At 36.7% G+C, this 19,864-nt stretch overlaps 1 protein-coding gene across 2 annotated transcripts in view; it reads right to left on the reverse strand.

Annotated features, from left to right (window-relative positions):
• Window positions 1–19,864, reverse strand: part of PRKN (parkin RBR E3 ubiquitin protein ligase) — a 767,705-nt gene that overhangs the window by 499,058 nt on the left and 248,783 nt on the right. For both annotated transcript variants that reach the window (XM_075748535.1, XM_075748536.1), the window contains exon 3: window positions 11,071–11,332. In XM_075748535.1, the coding sequence (XP_075604650.1) occupies window positions 11,071–11,332 (262 nt within the window). The remainder of the gene's footprint in view (window positions 1–11,070; window positions 11,333–19,864) is intronic.

Here is a 19,864-nt window from a genome sequence, read left to right on the forward strand (position 1 = left end):
ATTTTAAGAAAAAAGTCAATTTAGAATTTCACATACTGTGTTCATATATGCTCGAAGCTGAGTGTCAGACATGCAGCAACACCCTTTGGCTTTCAGAAGACTGTTTTGAAAATATAAAACTAAGGCAAGAGGTTTCTTTATCTCTTTCAACCATTCAGCAAAAGGGTTTGGGAAGAAGAGATGCAGGTCTTCCAGGCTATTAAAACCAGCCCTGGATATTTAAGCAACGGGCAGTAAACAGCAACTATTTAAAGCAACATGTACTAGAGTGTTCCATTTTTACACATGCAAAGAGCTAACTTCCTCCTGTGGAGGAAGGAAAACACAAAACAAAGTATTTCAGGAAAAGAAGGAAAGACAGACAGACAAAGAGAGAGATAGAGGGCACTTGCAATTGAGCTCTAAGACCTTGAACCTCAAAGCTCCTCTAGCCCTGAATTAACAAACTGTATTCCCCATCCACAGGTTAGCTGAGAGGCAGCAAGATTCATTGCATTAAAGTTAAATGCACAGAAAACAGCATCACAGTAATCCTCACTGACACGTTTACATATACAGCCTGCTGAGCATCTATGTTTGTTATTTGATAAGAAGCATGTTACAACTTTGGCTAAACCATCTTCATAGCAAATATGCAATACACTAACGTCAGCCAGCACTGGAGACCAGAATACTGACACTTATCATAAAATCCTTGGTAAGTTGTGCAGTGTTGCATGAAGCTGAACATTGATGTACGCTGTACATAGTGAAAAGGCTCAACCTGGAGCATGATATCCTGCTGATCCCCCTCCCTGGCACCTCAAATTCGCATTCCCACATCCATATGTTTCTTTCTTTTTCTCTATCCCTGTCTTTTGACAGGTAAACGTCAAGAGCCACAGAACTGACTGTTGCACCAGCAGGGCATCATGGAAGCTTACAAGGAGAGTGCAAACATTGAGTCTCTTGGAGTGCTCTAGGACGCTTTGCACCAGGATGTAGCAGTCACCTTTGATTTTTTAATCTTTTTTTTGCTGTCTGGGAGGCTAGTTAAAATATATGAACATACACACACACACATATATATATACCAAATAGGCTTGCATTTTAAGTGGAAGTTTAGTTACAGATATTCTACTCCAGAAATGAGAAATCATTACAGGTAGATAGACTGTCAAAACTAAATCTGAAGCATTCATCTGCAAATACGACTTACGGCAGCAGTTGGATATAGCTGCTAAATCAGAATCTGACATGTTCTCAAGGTCAAATAGCTAAGACTGAATACCCTCGCAGATACCAACAGTACAGATTAGCTTGTAAAATACAGTTTCAGGTGTATCAGTGGATTCAAAGATTCAAGTTTTTTTGAACTAGCATTCAAAAATTCTAGTTTGGAATCTTAAGGTTAACCATTTAATAGGGACTTACAGACCCTGGATACCTCACCAAGAAATTGTGATTCTGACATAGCAGTTATACCAAAAATGGTGCCACAGCACACATAATCCAGCTCAGAAATATTCCAGACAGCTTCACTTGCAGGTCACTGTACCATTCTGTCTCATAAGTTAAAGTCAGATCAAGAAAGGCATTTTCTTCGTTTCTTTTTTCCTGTCAGGTTGATAATTGGATCACAAATGCTGTAATCAGTTCAGCTTTCTGCCCAGTGCCAACAGATCCCATAGAATATCAACATTCCACAAGTTTGTAGCAAATATTTAATAATTACATAGGACAATAGTTGTTTGCACAGCATGGATCTTTATTCTGCTACAACTGGGAAAAAATCTTAGTTGCTGAGCATAACATGGGCAGTGTTGCCTCATGAAGAATGTGTAAGGATAAGCAAGGTTTAAGCAGAAGGTTCAATGTACCTCAGAGCAGGGGAAAAAAACCCTACACTAAAGGATTTTTGGAAACGCACATAAAGCTGATACAAAATCTCAGTTCCAATTGTTAGAAATTCTCTAAAAGAAAGGAAGGAACAAAAAGACAAAAAACCAGAGGCACGAAAGATGAACAACTGAAATCCTTGTTGGCGGTCACTGAAGAGAAGCCTGAATAGACATGAAGACCACTGCCTTGGCATCTCTAGCAACAGTCAGCCAGGTAGCAGTGGAAATGTGAAACCTTCACTGAAACAAAGGCCATAGCAAAATTCTAAAGACTTCTTGGCAGAGCAATGCAAGAGCATGCACTGACTTTAATTCTGCTTTTCCATGAATATGAATTAGATCTTTTGAATTGACTGTCCATTTCACTACCACAACCATTATTTTCCTCAAAAAAACACCATCCGAGAATCTGTCTTCCCCTGCCAAATACAATGATCTTTACCTTTCACAGAAGTTCAAATTTAGTCCTACTGAAGCTATTTGTCTTTATAAAGAGAGAGCAGGATGTAGTTTGTATGGCTATTTTTTATCTTCTAGTAACAACTGAATTTATTAAACTATCTGTTCCATGTAATTACTTTCTGTAGATCAAGCCTTTCTAATAGGTCTGTTCTCAGAATGTCCTTGCTGTCTGCACAGAACTCCCAATGACATTAATGAATCTCGAGCCCGTGATTTGAGAAGACTATGTCTCTTATGTCATTCTGAGTGGTAAGAGTCCACAGCAGAGACCAAGTAGTCCAAGCACCAAGTTGCACAGTAGCAGCAACTACTGGCTTTTAATGAACTTTAAACAAAGCATTCTTCTTATTTGTGCCTCATAATTGGACTCTTCCTGTTAAAAAGGAATCACCCTACATCTCTATTATCACTTTTTAACACATAAGAGGTGTTTCCTAAGTGTTACTTTCCTATTTTTGCCTGTGCCACCAGTAATTAATTCATGCCAACAATCAGTTTGGAAAATATAACATGTATAGTTTTGTTTCATCAACACAGAACATTTTCCACTTACAAATGTCACCTCCAGCTGGTGGCATAAAGATGTGAGTGATGCATTTGCAGAAGAAAGCCCATCCGTGCTGTCACCCATAAACCATCAAAATACATTCCAAGGACACAACAGTGTTCCCACCCCATCCCTTGACGCAGGGGAGTTAGCAAATGTTACCAGCTTCAGTTAACATGAAAGGGCCTTTAAAAACAATGAAGTAATTAGACACATTCATGAGAGATAATTATGTCATGTAAAGATGAGCATTCCCAGAAGTGCTTTTGGCTCTATTAGAAAAGAACATTTCTCCTCTCAAATTCATTTCGCAGACATGCAAGGTGTGGGAAAATGGCACCATTCTCATCAGTGTTAAAAGCCTATGATACGAATGAGGTCTCCAGCATGGCACTGACTGCAATAAATTATCAAGTGTGCGTTCTGTTTTCTGAAATGGGCTCAATTTATCATTTTGTTGAAAAGGTTCCATTATGCTAATGTCTTATAAAATCACTTTTTGCTGTTGCTGGAAGGTGAAGAGGGGATATCAATTTTTATATATAAAACTTGAAAGTATTGCAGCAGTGAATTGTCAAGGGTTAATAACCCTAACAGAAGATACAATATACATAACAGCAAACTTCCAAGGACTTTGTAATGACAAATTTTCATAACCCTACTGCAAGCAGAATAACCAGAATATTTTTCTTAAGCTTAACTATTTCAAAAGAAATTTTGACAGAATTAGAAGTAGCTAATTGGTAGGCTGAAAACTCTCCCTCTGTTCTCCAATTAACCCTTGAATTAACTCTGAAGACTGTTTAGGAAGTGCTATTTCAGTGAAGGTCAGATTAGAGAATGCCATTCTCATTGTTGTCAACTTACCCAGATAGCAGACTTGAAGGATAATCAGACAGAGGTGATTACTTGCAAAAAGGAATACTCCTTCTCTAAATATAACAATACATAATGTTTTCTTTCTTTCGAAGTATTGGATACTTCCAATACGGGTAAGTATTAAAAGAGGAAAATAACTAGATTTAGTTAGACAATTGGTTTCATCTTGTATAACAGCTTTTTTGTGGCTGAGATGTGACTTGTATCCAGAAAAACTCCTTTACGCTGTGCATCAAAAAATAGAGTGTTGTTTCAGAAACATCACCATATTATGAATAACTTTTAATGGGAAGCATGGACATGCCTTCCCCTACCTCCAAACATACTCATACAGCGTAATCCAAAAAGCTACAGCAACTAATCAAGAGGGATAATTTAACATACACTGACACGACTGTAATATATTTTAGCAGTTGAAAACAAGTAAGTGGAGCTAGAGCACTGTGATCATTATCTCAATGGATCATCACTACCCTTCTGGATCTCAGAGCTTCAAACATGGATCACAGTTTGAGAACTTTTGCAATACAACACTTACCAATCCATTTGTAAACTCATTTAAAACTTTAAAGTTCTCTTTCAACACATCATAGGATTAAATGTAATCTCACTGTACCATATACAAATGTTATGGTCATAATCTTCTCTTAGTACACACCTGGATTTTCAGATCTCAGATGACCATACTTAAAATATGGTTACCTCTGAAAAGCACATTGTAACATGGTGATGACCTAGTTGGGCAGAATGTGTAAGCACTTTGCATTAAGCGTGTGAGCAACGTGATCACCAAAGAGGCAAAGATGTGTGTAGTTGCACATCCAGATGATAAAAGGTTGTAAAACAAAACAAAGAAGCACAAGAGACTGCAAATGGGCAGAACGTCTTGCAGGTATGGAATACCCATGAACGGGAGCTGGTGAAACCAAAATCAAGGTAAGCAGTAAGGGGCACAGAGGAGATTCCCTTTCGGGACAGGGGCAAGTAGTATAAAAATATCAAACAAGAAAAGGAAAGATGGAGAGCAAGGAAGACAAGTCTGCTTTTGTTCCAGTTTCTCTTGTCAAAGACCTCTCAGGCGTTATCAATTTGATTTCTGTGACTCTAAGGCATCAGTGTAACCTACATGGTATCAGCTCTGTGGTAATGCACATTCACAGCAAATTTAGGATAAAAAGCCTATCAGGTAGAGTCTAACAGCTTTGCATATATAATGAATGCATAGTGATAATGATTAACAATGTGCAGGAACTAGCCATTAGCAGAAAGTTATTAATGCAGGAATTTTGTAAAGTTTTGTTTTAAAATTTAAAACAAAACAATACACATAGTAAACTTACACAGTGTGTAATGAAGACAAGTGCAGCCACGCTTCCCAGAAAGTGTTTGCCAAAATCAGGACTAGTATATTATTGCTGAGTTGGTACTTTATTCTTTTCTTCTAAAAAAGTCAATTAGTTCCTTCCCTCTTCTGGATGTAGATTGATCCTCAAATTGATTTTGCATTTCATATTTAAAAGTTTGTAAAATGATGCATTTTTAAAACTCTGAATCAAATGTAGACTAAATCACAACGTGCTACATAATGCATTTTCATTTACATTAAAAGTGGTTTAATCCTAATACAAAAGTAAACTGACAATTTACCAAATCCAAAAATATCATAGTAACCTAAGTAGTTACTTGAATGTGTCTACTGAAACAATACGTTGGTTGCATATTAAGTAATTTATTACTTTTTCTTGTACAGCTATATGAATCTTATTCAAATTAATGTCTGTCAAAAGAACTACCATAAGAACCATGTAACCACTGTTAAACAGTGTATTAATATTTCAAGAAATTTAAGAAAAGTCAGTGTAAGCACTCTGATCATTTGTTGTTAGAACAAAATTTTGATAATTCTGGGAAAAAAGGACATAATTACTAAATGCAAATTACACAGAATACTGATTTCCCTTCCTCAAAATATTGATTTACAATACCGCGGACCTAAAGTACATTTAATTAATTAATTTATGCTATAATTAATCCACAAATTATTTGTACAGATGCCAAGGAGAAAGTCTTTATACTGATTAATTTCCCATGTAAAAATGCAGCTAAATGACAGGAGACAAACTTTACGACTCCTTTTCCCTTTTCTAAGGGAATAGTAAATTCTTACATATTTAGTTTTGTGACACAGTGAACCAAAATTAGGTCATAGGAAAATAAGGTCATTGTTGTATTAGTTTTGTCTGGTGCAGTTGCTGAACACTTACAGAGCGTCATGTCTCAGAGCATCAATAGGGATGTTCTTGCAGCGCTGGAGGCCATTTGGGATGGATCGGTGCTCATGTTTTGATGGCATTCTCAAAAACGGGAGAAGAAAAAGCTGCAGTTGTACTCAGCTTGGTACTGGGTCAAGGTAGTCAGCCTAACACCATATTAAAATGGGGAAGTAGAGATGTACACCAAACCATTGTCCTATCTGGAACTAATTTGACATTATAAGTTTTATAAAACTGTGAAGTAATTTTAAAGTACTTCAGGAGCACTTACTTCAAACAAACCTGACACAAAAATTCTTATCCTTTTAGGCTTTTTGATTAAAAGAATCATAATAAAATGTAATATCAATTACAGAGCACGGGATTTTTTTAACACACAATCAACAGAATACTATTCAAAAAGTATTTGTAACATGTCAGCAATATCCCCAGTTAAATTGATACAGTTTTTTCATTTCATCAGAGCTGCTCTTGGAAGTATGCACAGTTCTTACTACCCAAACCCTAAATCGTGGCTTTCTCTTCTGAAAGTTTTTGCCTGGGTCTTTCATATATCAGACTCTTACAAAGACTGGGAACTAGCTCATCACTTCATGCTTTTAAGCACTAGCAATATCGAGGTTTTGCTAATGACAATTTTATCTGCCCTAACTCATATTTGTGTCTCTTGTAAGGACAAGAGGTTTTAACATATAGTAAGTTTTAGTAAAGCATTTCCTAACTAGGTGGAAAAGAATCAGTCCTTTGTTTTGCTAGAATTTACAGCTTGGCACACCTAAGTCAATATATACCAGTACCTTATTTACTCTTCTGTGAAAAAAGGAACATGGAAAGATAAGGAGACAGAGAAGACTTGCATGCAAGCATCTTTAAAAGGCTAGCTGGAGAACACCAGGATATCCTAGGGAACAGACCAGATGACTGCTGTTTAAAAGTTGTAAAGAAAAAGACCTAAGTAATGATGACCACATCTAATCATAGAATTATAGAATCATAGAATCATTTATGTTGGAAAAGACCTTTAAGATCATCAAGTCCAACCGTTAACTTAGCACTGCCAAGTCCACCACTAAACCATGTCCCTAAGTGCCACATCTACAAGTCTTTCAAATACCTCCAGGGATGGTGACTCAAGCCCTTCCCTGGGCAGGTTGTTCCAATGATTGATGACCCTTTCGGTGAAGAATTTTTTCCTAATATCCAGTCTGAACCTCCCCTGGAGCAACTTGAGGCCATTTCCTCCTGTCCAATAGTTTGTTACTTGGGAGAAGAGACCAACACCCACCTGGCTACAGCCTCCTGTCAGGGAGTTGTGGAGAGCGATAAAGTCTCCCCTCAGCCTCCTTTTCTGCAGGCTGAACAACCCCAGTTCCTTCAGCCGCTCCTCATAAGACTTGTGCTCTAGACCCTTCACCAGCTCCATTGCCCTTCTCTGGACACTCTCCAGCACCTCAATGTCTTTCTTGTAGTGAGGGGCCCAAAACTGAACACAGTACTCGAGGTGTGGCCTCACCAGTGCTGAGTACAGGGGGGACGATCACCTCAGACAAATCATTTCAGATAAAATAATAAACCAGCTGATAATGGATTAAATTGGAAATTAAAGAAGTAGCAACATTAATATCAGCTTACAGAAAACAGAAGCTGTCAAACTTTTTTTTTTTTTTTGAGATTAAAAATTTGCATGACATGGATAGCTGATAAATACATCTAGAGAGAAAAACAACGTGATTCTGTAGTCTGACCTCCTGCCTAGCACAGGCCATACTACTTCTGGGTTCAAGTCCAATCTGTATTACTGGACATATGTTTCAGAAAATTGTCCTATATTTATTTTTAAATGGCCAAATGTGGAGAATTCATTACAAGCCAGGATAACTTGCGTCAGTGGTTGATTTCCTGGCAAGTTAAAATCTATGATGTGTGGTATTTATATTTGCTGGCTTTCAGTTTCTAGACAATGAAAGCTTAAATCCCAAAATAGCCTCTAAGATCTAAGACTCCCCTATTATCAAATTTCCACTCACACGGATACCACAAGATATGTAAGCCAGACCAATATATATAGGCTGGTCATGACCTGCACTTTTGTAGGATTCTTGTGACTCTTCTCCTGAATCTTCTAACATTTTTTTCAGCAGCTTTCCTGAAGTTTAGACATCAAAATACTGTGTTATATTTCAGTTTTAGTTATGTAATTATCAAAAGCAGAGGGAAAACATACTCTTAATTCCCCTCAGTGTTTTCTGTTTATACTTCCAAAAATCATATTATCTTTCTTAGACCTGGCATCATGATATATTCTCATATTCAGCTGATAAGCCATACCAACCCTTGTTTTTCAGATTCACTCTTTCTCAGGCCAAAATCCCTTCACCCTATACGTGTATTTACTATTATGCAGCCATTATGGAACATAGTTTATTTGCTTACACCTTGTTTATCAAAGTACTTTGTCCCAGATATTGGACAGATTGTAAATTAGGAGAGGGTGAAGTAGGATGAAAGTCCTGTGCTGAGATTTTTTCACATGTTCATTAGAAATCACTCAAGGTGTTACTTAGTAGACAGAAAAATGTGTTTCTATTACCTTTGTCTGCAAAGAGAGGAAACGTAGTAATCTTTGATGCAGAGACTATTTAGATCCATTTTCATATTTTTTTCAGCCTGCTAATGACATTCACACTTCGGAATTTGTCATGGACAAACACACATCGTACATTAATAAAATATAAGCAGGGCAGGGACATAGGGTCAGCACCCTATGGTAACAAGCAGAAACACCTTAGGTTTCAGAAAGAGATGAACCCTCTTAGTGTCTACAGCAACAATTATGGAATAGCTGTGTAGCATGTTAGGCTAAACAATAATCAATTAATGAATCCTCTTCCCCTAAATTGTAAATTTAAATTTGTCCTCTACTCATTGCATGTGATCTCACACACACAGAAAAAAAAAGATTATACTTGGTTCTACTGCATAGGTTTCTACTGTAGACTGATCACTGCAACAACCATCCACCTTCTAAGACAATAGCTTCATAAGTATAATTTCAAGTGGCAGTGGTGGCATATGCAGTCTTCAGCCACTCATTTCCACTACTACTACTCATTTCAGCTGTGCCAAAGAAAATCCTTGCCACACAGTAAAGTTGATTGGAAAACCAATCTCTGGATTTTTTTATTTTTTTTTTCCTTTTTTTCTTGCTGGATTATTATTAACCCAGACTACTCCTTAACTCAGTGAATGATGTGAGTACATATTAACCTGCCTCAAACCCTAATAACAAAAACATCAAAATCCTTCATATTGAATAAAAGTGGCGGGGCTGAACAGACACAAGGACAAGTTTTCATAGTGAGAGTCAAAACAAGCCACAGAGAAGATAACTGGCCTTTAAAAAGTACTTGCTATTAACATCCTTCCAGGCAGAACTGCCAGTCATTAGAGTGGCTCTTTTTTTTTTTTTTCCTTATGATAAAAAAATCTGTTTAACTTAATCACAGGTAAAAGTAGTGCACATATATTCTCAATACATTTTTCCTCAGTTGTTATTCTGCCATGAAAATATTTGCTGCAAAAGAAGGTATCTGTCAGTTTGTACTTGGCTTCACAGAGCTTGCAGTCTCTGGAAAAACACACCACTTGCCAAATTTTAAAAGGCCTTACACACGTATAAACTATTCTGTAAAGTCCAGCACAACTATTAAAGCCCTGTACATATCATGTGCAGTAATGAAAAAAATAAATAAAGAGTAGCATTAAAAAGCTCACACTATTGCCTTGCTTTTGACAGTAAGCCTATCCTGAAATCCTGTCCCAAGCTTAACAGATTTAAATTGGCATGCACCCCTTTTATCTCATTATTCATTCAGACTGGGAGATGTGGATCATTAAGCTGGGTACTAATTTGTTCCTAAACTGCACTCATTCATCATCAGTTGGCAGTGAAAGGTTGATCAAGTCAGTTGTGGAATACTTCTCTGACCCTTCCACGAAATGTATATTTGCTGCATGAGTTAAGAAATTCTCTAGAAGTTATTTTAACAGTTTTAGTAGCCATTACATTAAGCATGATGATTTCTGTCATCAGGTTAGTCACAGAGGTATCTCTGTCATATTCACAAAGCATATTCTGTACTTTGGACCTATATGTTTGGTATTAATCTTCTGTGTTGTATTATAAAGGGTATTTGTGTGCTGTTCTTCCTAAAAAGATGTCTCTGATGGACTATTAAACCAAATCAGAACTCAGACTCTGGTATTGCACAGAATGATGTCTCTTTATGGGGGACAAACACAGTTGTCAGTAAGGGTTAGCCAGACTGTGTGTGAGGAGGGGGTTACTAAGATTTTAATGTAATAGCTAACATTCTTACCTTTCCTTCTGACTCAAGCTTCTCTTTCATGAACAATTTTAAATATTACAGCACAACCCATTTGCAGTAACTTAACCTGTGCCTCAGATCATTTTTCATTATGAAGAGAAGATATTCTCAGTAATAATTTGGTGGACGAAGAACTACTAAAATCCACAGTATGAATTATCATCCCATTTTGTGGCAGCTATGTTTTTATAAATAATAACTCTATTGTATAGAAATATTTTTATAGAATATATGGATATGAAAACATTACAACAGACTGGGAATTAAACGCACTTCCAATGCATAAGCTGCCCAACATTCTAGTTAAGAAAACTTCTGTTATGGAAATTTTACAGAGACTATTTTTGCCCTCTCATAGACCTCTGAGGTTTTTGCCAGCTTGTAATAATTTGTAAAAATATTAGCGTAACAGAAGTTAGAGACAGGAATAACACAACTCAGCTTATTCACTAAGCAAAATTATTTTGCCAGAATACACATCAGATGCTTATCAGCTCTTAGTGTAGTTGTATTTTTTGTTTAATAACTAAAAGAAATCATATGTTGGGCTTTTTTCCTGTGGTATAGAACTGTTCATCCTAAGAAAGAAACAGACGAAAGTTCAGGTCTATGCATTGAAATGTACCAAATGACTGATTTACCTGATTTTTCAGAGGGAAGAGAAATGCTGGGTTTTGTAGTATCCAGAATAACAGCCAACCCTGCAGAGAGTGATGGGAGGATGCTGGTGCTGAGATCTAAACGAGTTAGACTTTCAGGTTCTCTTTCCAAGGCTCTTAGAACACCTTCAGCATGGTTATCGTCTGTCCCAGCATAGTTATCTTCTGTCTCATCCTTGTTTTGACTGTTCTTCTGTGGACTCTGAACAATATGAACGATACTCTGCTGGGCCAGGTCACAATTCTGCAACACAAAAGCAAAATCCCGATAAATAATTAATTGTGACATAAGGGACAAAATCCCTCTATCTCCAATTTGTTATTTCTTAAATGGTCTCCAAGCCATTTTGTGTAGAATTTCAGTGTGTGGTAATGGAGTTTAAAGCAAAGTGACAAGTGTAAATTGCTGGAATTAGGATTGCTTGCATTGGCAAAAGGGTCACAACACTTACAAATTCTAAACATTTAACAAGGAAATGGTGGACCAGAGCCAACAGTTCTAAATAAGTCTGATACCTTGGCACAAAGGAAAAACTCCAGAGGGAGCACTACTAAATCAAGTGCTAAGAATATTCAATACATAAAATGCATTTGCACAGATAATGCTGATACATGCTCTTCATGTAGCAATTTACAGTCACATTTGACATCACAGAGAGTTCATGACCAAGCTACTCCAAAGTATCTTTGTAAAGAGAAACAGGGAAGATGATGCTACTGATGAAGACTGATACTTATTTCTTGTCCCTAATGTAATTTTTAATCTAAAGCTGGCTTTAGATGTAGACTCAGTATGTGTTTCTCATTCTTTCCAAAGATGACATTCACCTATTGTCTTCAGAATTAGAGGAAGCTTGTGGAAGATCTCGTGATCGCTATAGTTTTTTCTGGTGAAACAAAAGGATTGCTACCCATTAGCTCAAGAGGTCTCATATATACATAAGTAATTCTTCTTTCTCAGTTCACATCATTGGTGATTCTTAAACCGTCTTTCCAGATCTCACGTCTTAGAAAAAAGCAGGCTGAATAAGGATCTTAAGAGAGGTTTACCATGGTAAATTCACATTTTGTTCAGCATTTTCCAAATACAGAATAGGAAAACAAAATATTACCTTAGAATTAGAAATTACAGAGCTTTTATAATGAACTACCATTAATGAAGGGCTTTCAAGAAGGACTTGTATTGATCTTTCCACAGCACATCTTGCAACAAAAACTGATCTTTTTTGGGTGATACCTCCTGGAGATCCACACCTAGTTCTCCAGCGTAATGAATGAAACACATACAAACATCCACCTACAAACAAAGAAGCTTGAATTTCCCTCAAGAAAATAATTTTCTAACCCTTTTTGGAATCATTAGGGTGGTCATGTCTACACTGACATGTCAAGACAGATTGCTGATTACATTTGGGAAAAACAGAAAGAGAATTCAGAAGCATTTGTCTCAGTATCTACATAATATTTTAAATATTTAGTTTATATTTGAAATTATTACATGCATTTTTAATTGCAAAAGATTCCTTTACAGATATTTTAGTGCTGTTTATACCCTTGTTATTATCCCATTCTCTCTTTTACCGCTTTTTATCCTGTGGCCTTATTTCTGTTTAGTGGTTTTCCTTCCTTCTCTTGCATGGTTTCTCAGTACTTCCCCCTCCACCATTTCTTTCTTATGTAATGCAGTTCTAAAAGACAAAAATCTGTGGACTTTTTAAACTGAATTTTTAATAACACACTCTCTCTTTAGTGAAGCAGTAATCAGCCAGCAGAGATTTGTCAGAGCAAGGACATTGCAGTATTAATATTCAAACAAAGCAGTTATTAGATTTCAACTTTAAAACATTATGTTGACATTAAAGGCCTCCTTTTTTTGTCCAACTTGTTGCCCATAACATTTTAACAAGCTCCATTTAAATAGCTTAATAATTCATTCATTAACACAAAATCCAAAACACGGCTGTCACTCTAAAACTTCTCCAACTAAGAATACTGCGTAACATTAAAGAATTTAATAACCTAAGAGAAATTAATAATGAAATTAATAACCTAGGAGAATGAGGAGCTCAAAAGTGATTTGCTCAGTTACAGCTGGAATTACAAAGGGAAATAGCTATATATGTAAAAACGCACAACCTTGGAAACCCCTAATCAACTGTCAATCAGTCAAACTATGTTTTAATGAGCATCTCTTCTGGCAGTTTTGCTTGCCTAAGCAGCCCCTGTCCTGCCTTTTATTTTTTTTCTTGCCATCTACTCTCCTTCTCAGTTCATTTCTTTTTAAAGTTTGCATCAGTTCCCTGATTCAGTTCACAGCTTGATGCTGTGCTACAGTCACACTGAGGGGAGGGCGCAGAAGAGAATGAGAAGGATGGCAAGGGCTGCTTAAATCAAAATGCCCCTGCAAAACCACAACCTTTTTTCAACCACTCTTGCTTGATCTTGACTACTGTACACATATAGACGCATGGTTAAAATCGATTGATCTTTAAAAAGTGTAAGTTCCTTTCCAGTTCATTTATGCAGGCTGGAGTGTATGTGGTTAGCTTAGAAACAAAGTAAGGGCTGACAAAATAGAGACTCATCTTATCTACTGTTCTCTCTCCAATAAGGTCAAGAACCACATATTTCAAAAAAAAAGATGTAAAATTTGCACTTTGGGCAATTATACATCTGTATGACCATAGCAATAGCGTATCCCAGGATTTCACTTAATAAAAGTTTTAATTTTAAAAGAGCAGGTGAACATGTATCTTAGCTTTCTTGCATGTCTTTATCAAAAACAGAAACAAACTTTGGAACACTGAGATCACTACTGCTGATTATAATGTAGGTCATAGACACAGAAAAGCTCAATTAGCAGATCCCAGGGTAACTTTTCATAGATAGCAGCTAAGAAAAATAATCAACATCCTTTGATTTGTACACTGAGTATATTTGATATGAAAGCACTGAGCAGTAATAAACATGGAATCCCAAATCATCAGTTTTGTAATGCTGTTTCTGACTACATTTGAAGTGAATTTGGCTTGTGTTTAAATGCAAGAAAAGTGAGAAAACAGTACAAGAAAAAAACCAAAACCAACAGGTTTGTGATCAATCATGAAGAGAACTGAAGACATGGATGAGAATATCACCAAGTACTTCCCAGAATTCAGGTAATTAATGCTATATAGCAGACTACATTTTGTAGACGGCAGATGGACTAGGTCTGCAGCTTTTTTCTCTGAGAAGAGAGGTAGAATTCAAACTATTTCTGTAAATGTTTAGGGTTTGCCTTAAGTTACTATTGTAACACAAATCTAAGATACAATTGTTTATGTCAATGTCACTTTAATTTTCTTCAAGCATTTGTTTTATGCCTCAGGAAACATTTGAGAATATCTATTATTAATGATTCTAGAGATATTGTCTTGTCTTACCTGTTGATCCAAATTAATGCCTATGATCCATGTTCCAAATGGAAATACTGCAAGTGTCTCTTTCATAGATTATGAAGTATATCTCCTTGCACTGGAGCAAAGCGAGCCGAGAAGATCCAGAAGTGATGAAGCCCAGTATTGAGGACTGATTCTTTACAGAGAATGGGTTTTGGCCAACTTGGAAAAATGAATTCATAGCAGATGAAATTAAACTTTTTTTTTTTTCATTCAGACCTTTTGCTTTTGTGTTTTTTTCTGAATTCTCAAGTTGAATTTCACAAGGCTGAATCAGCACATCCTGAGTGAATAACACAATATCCTTTGGTGCTGCCAGCTGTGGGCAAATTAGAAGGTCACTTCAGGAGACTGAGCTAAATTATGAACAGGGAAAAGATGACTCTGTTTCAGTAACTCTGAAATCCTCTTGTGCTGACAGATTTCTGTTTCACATCTTCTTGACAACGTATTTTGATAGTGACATCAATACTGAAAGAAGTGTTCTCCATCCAGCAAATATATAGCCCACTAAAGAAGTCATATTTTCTGAAGTGTAATACACTTTATTTTGAAATGTTTTATTTAAAGAAACACTAGAGCAGAGAATAGTTTGAATTCAAAGCTTTGGATGTATAAATGTATAAAAGCTAATTTCTTGTGGTGTTTTGTCTTGAAAAGGAATTTGAAATATTCATTTTGTGATAACCACCAGTTGGGTTTTTTTAATGTGTTTGGGGTTTTTTTATTACCTACCAAACTCAAAAAGCAAATGTTCACACTCCACTACCTGAGGTCCAGTTCAAACTTTTTCTATTATCTGGGGAGCCACATCTTTGCCCGTGACTCCCTGGGGCCTATAGAGTGGAAACAATAATAGTTTGCCTAATTGCTGCCTATTTAGATTAAGCAGATAATAGACTGCTTGATGCCACTCAGTAGAGATTCACACAAGGTAAATGCTCAAGAAAAGGTATTTTAAACTTCTAGGAATGATCAACAAAAATAAAAATGTTGGCTTTCTAGTTAGGCTTTTTCTTAACTGTGCTGCATTTCAATGCCAGAAGGGAAACACTTTTTTCTCATTAATCTGCAGAATTAATGAAATAATAGAAATAATAAAAAAGCTCTGCAGAGTACCTATAGCACAACACACTTCTTCAAACCCACGTAAAAGTGCAGATGGCACACCAACTTTATTGGGAAAATCTTTTCCCATGGATAGTGTAAAGAGACATTAAAGGTGACCTTCTAAACAGAGAAAAAAAAAAAAAAAAAAGCATATGAAGTTCCCAGAAGAAAGAAAAAAACCCAACACCAAACCTCCCTCTACTATTGCTCTAACCCTCTCACAACCCAAGGACAGAGACCAAGTCTCAAAAGCAGCAGACGCAGAAAGGAAATCAATCAGAACAACAACGCTATTTTCATTCCCTGAACACATACCAATGACTCAAAAAGCAAGAAGAAAGCCACAACAAAAAAATATCCTTTAATACACAGGGAGCAAAAGCTGAAATATTAATGAACTTGAAAGTAGAGATTACCTAAAATAAAAAATACAGATATAGTATTACGTTCTGTTGAGCCATGATGGTCTAAGAAATGAGAAGCAAGATTTGCAAGAAGACTTAACATCTCTTATTTAACCAGTTGATACAGAAAGAAAAATGAAATAAGCTTTTGGGCTCAGAGACTCTTCCGCAGGTCATGGCAAGGGGAAATCTGAAGGGAAAATTAACCACTATTAAAATAATGAAGCAAATCAGCACCCTGATCTGATATTGCCATCCATTTATGTGAACCCTGTCTGCTGAGTGGCAGTGAACTAAATATTGCTCCACATGGGGCAAGGGAAAAAAGCCAATGCACCACTGGGCCTAAATTACACAGACCACTTAGCAGTTAAATTTCAGTAATCAGAAACTACTTGCTACTTAATGATGCTGTGGAATACATCTATATTTGACTTCAGTTCACCTTTTGAACATTTTCAGAGTTATACATTGCTATACTTGTTTAGTATTCAGAATATTGTGGATGCTAAGCAACACCTAGAAGGAAAAATAGATGTATTATTGAAATTATTTATTCAAATAAATGTGATGAAAAGGTAGAAAACCCTTCACTTAGCAGAATATTTGTACCCTAATTTTTATAATCTCTTCCTGTTCAGTTCTTGCAGCAGTTTAAATATTGACCATGCCAAAGAAATAGAATAAAAGGAAAGAAATAAAAAATGTGCTATGAAAAAGGATTAATTGCTTTCTAAATCCAAAACCTAGTATCATTTTAAAGACAACTACTAGTCTTCCAAAGACAGACTATTGCAGCAAATGAAGGAAGGAGTACGTGGGAGTTTTCAGTTCAGCAGGTAATAGTGAAGGTGAGAGTAACCAGATGCAAATGAGTGATATAGGATCACTATGTTTTTAACACAACCAGTGGCAAACACCGGTGCATAGGAGGCAGGCCTTTGGCATATTAAGATGCTGGAATATAATAAATAGCCTTGCTTTAACAGGAAATGAAACAATATATCTTCAAAACACCTTTAAAATAAGGATAGGACATTCTTAATGTGATATGATGCTTAAAACTTCTGTCTGTAGTGACAGCTAATGAAGATGGATATAGTAAACAGCAATATAAATTTATTGTTTTCCAGATAAGCCACATTCATGGTGGCTTCTTTGTGATATGGGGTTTTTTACCTCCGCCTTCTTCCTCCCCTCCCGCCCTAAATTTTTATCTGTGTATTTGTATCCTTTTTATTTTATCACATTAGGAAGTCCAGGGATAACTGAAGAGTCCCAAGTCTGGAATAAATATGGAAAAAAGTCTGAGAGTTTTGCTACTTACAGACTGTTTGTGAGGCGATGAAGCTTATATAGAAGTGTGGCACTTAGATGAGAGCCACGGGAGAGATATCCGACCTGTCGGTTTCCTTACCACCTCCAGCCATTAGAGGTAATGACATGTTATGCTACCTCATTGGGCATTATAAAGGTCATCACTTTGAATTGACTGACTTCACAGTGAAAGTTCCTTTTAAACACAGGTATACTTCATAGAATCATAGAATGGTTTGGATTGGAAGGGACCTTAAAGATCATCTAGTTCCAACCCACCTGCCATGGGCAGGGACACCCTCCACTAGACCAGGTTGCCCAAAGCCCCATCCAACCTGGCCTTGAACACTGCCAGGGATGGGGCATCCACAACCTCTCTGGGCAACCTGTTCCAGTGCCTCACCAACTTGACCAACATACTTGACAGGATCATCTCTTCACTCAGCAAAGTAAGACTCCTCCAGCCCTCACTCTAGGTTTCAGTTGCAACTCCACTTTTGTGGAGCTTTGCACCCCAATTACCAATGTAAGAAATTGATGACAGGTGATTTTTGTGATCCTCTTGAAGCAATAATACCAGAAAACCACCAGCCCAAAGCACAGCTATTCCTCCAAGACATTCTCCATTCATTGCCCTCCTGGGGAACAGGAATGAAAGGTAAGTTATTAAAAATCAGTGACGCCACGGCAACTCTGTTTGAGTGGCAGGGGTATCTCTGCCGATGACTCCTGGATTGTGACATCTAAGACAGGGAGAAGTGCAGAGAATGTTAAATTAGCCTCACAGAGGAAATGGAAACACAATGATTGCTCATTATTACTGATTTATTTTTCATGTTACGCAAATAAAGTATGCTAGAAGCTGCCAAGATCCTCAGATTTTCTCCTTTTGACAAGATAATCACAGTCCATGATATCTATATAAAGGACAAAAATTTGGAATTACAATGTATCTGTTCAATTTTCCTCAAGGGTAGAAACTTCAGAGCCTTACAGGTAAGAAATGAACATAGAATATATTTTTTCAAGTCTTTTCAGAAAGGAATAGACTGATTCCCAGTCACAACCTGCCTTGGAAGATGCCTCCTGAAAGATGAGATTTTTGCAGTCATATCTTGCTAATGAAAAACTTTTTCTTCATCACAGAAGCCTAAAGTTTGGGCTGATTCATGTGATGGGAAAAATCATTTCTGTGCCATGAAAGAAGTGAAGGGCCAAAAAAAAAAGGAAAACAGAAGATGGTTAAATCAGCATTTGAAATGTGTGCTTTAGGACTGCAAACAAAACCTAAGCAAATGTCTCTGAAAGACATTCCCATTACAAAAAAGCAAAACCTTCTTCAGACAAACCTAGAAACTGGGGATTTGGTTGACTTAGTGTTCCTAGAATGTTCAGTATGTCTTAATTTCAAAATAGACCTTCTGACATTATTCTTTATTACTCTCTCTCTCTCTCTTACATGGTACATTTTTTTTTAAGTACTGGTGGTCTTTGCAGTTATCTTATTAAAACCTCACCTTCATTGAGATACAAGGTAATAAACTGTTTCTTACCAAGATTTTTTACAATCCCACATTGAACACAATACACTTTGGACTCATTTTAGGGACTGATACAGTGACCCACACTGATGAAGTGTGATGCTTGCAAATTTCTGCTAATTTGACACTCTCAAGACTCTCTGAAACTTTCATCCCACAACACAACAGCATTACAAAAAATCTTTTGATACAAAAAAGACCTAGTCTGGTGTTACCATACTGCAAGTATGATATAGGGTTTCTCTCTTACTGTTTGAGAATGGTAAAGCAAAAGGCAAAATAATGATTTTTACATAGACAAATGAAGTGTGGTGGAATCCAGGAAGGGCTCCTGAGAAACAAATCAGAATCACTCTATAACCTCCCCTAGAGAAAGAGACATGTTCTGAGAAGTTGGCAGAGTCCTGACTGTGTTTGCCAATTGATAATTCAGGATTAGATCAAACAGTAGGCATAGGAGCAGTGTTGGTATATATTGCTACATATTTTCTCTTCCCGTGAGACTGAACTTTCTGAAGAATATGCAAGTGCCAGGTGAGAGGAAGAAACTCCATCTACACCTCGTAAGGAAAGATAATGCTAAGAGTCCTGAGACATTTACTTAAAATCATAAATATTACTGTTGCTTTGAATTTCCATGTGGAACATGATATATCCACTACGAGAACTGCTTGCTACTTAGCTTCTATCAGGTACTTTTTTATGTAATGCCATACAAAAAGGGTTAATCCATACACATTTGAATTAAGATTCCATTATTTTTTAGCAAAGACAACAATGGAAGTTGGACAGGAGGAAATAGGGAGATATTGTGTGATACTACAGCTCCTCCAGCTAGTGGTCTCTCCATGTAGCAGGAAGCCTGGACTAGCCTTTACAAAAATAAAATTCTCTGATTTACAGCATAACACAATAGGTCTCTGCTCTGAATGACACTCTTTAAAGAGAAGTACAAGACTTATGATTT

The sequence above is a fragment of the Balearica regulorum genome, chromosome 3, assembly GCF_011004875.1.
Source record: "Balearica regulorum gibbericeps isolate bBalReg1 chromosome 3, bBalReg1.pri, whole genome shotgun sequence".
Classification (NCBI taxonomy): Eukaryota; Metazoa; Chordata; class Aves; order Gruiformes; family Gruidae; genus Balearica; species Balearica regulorum.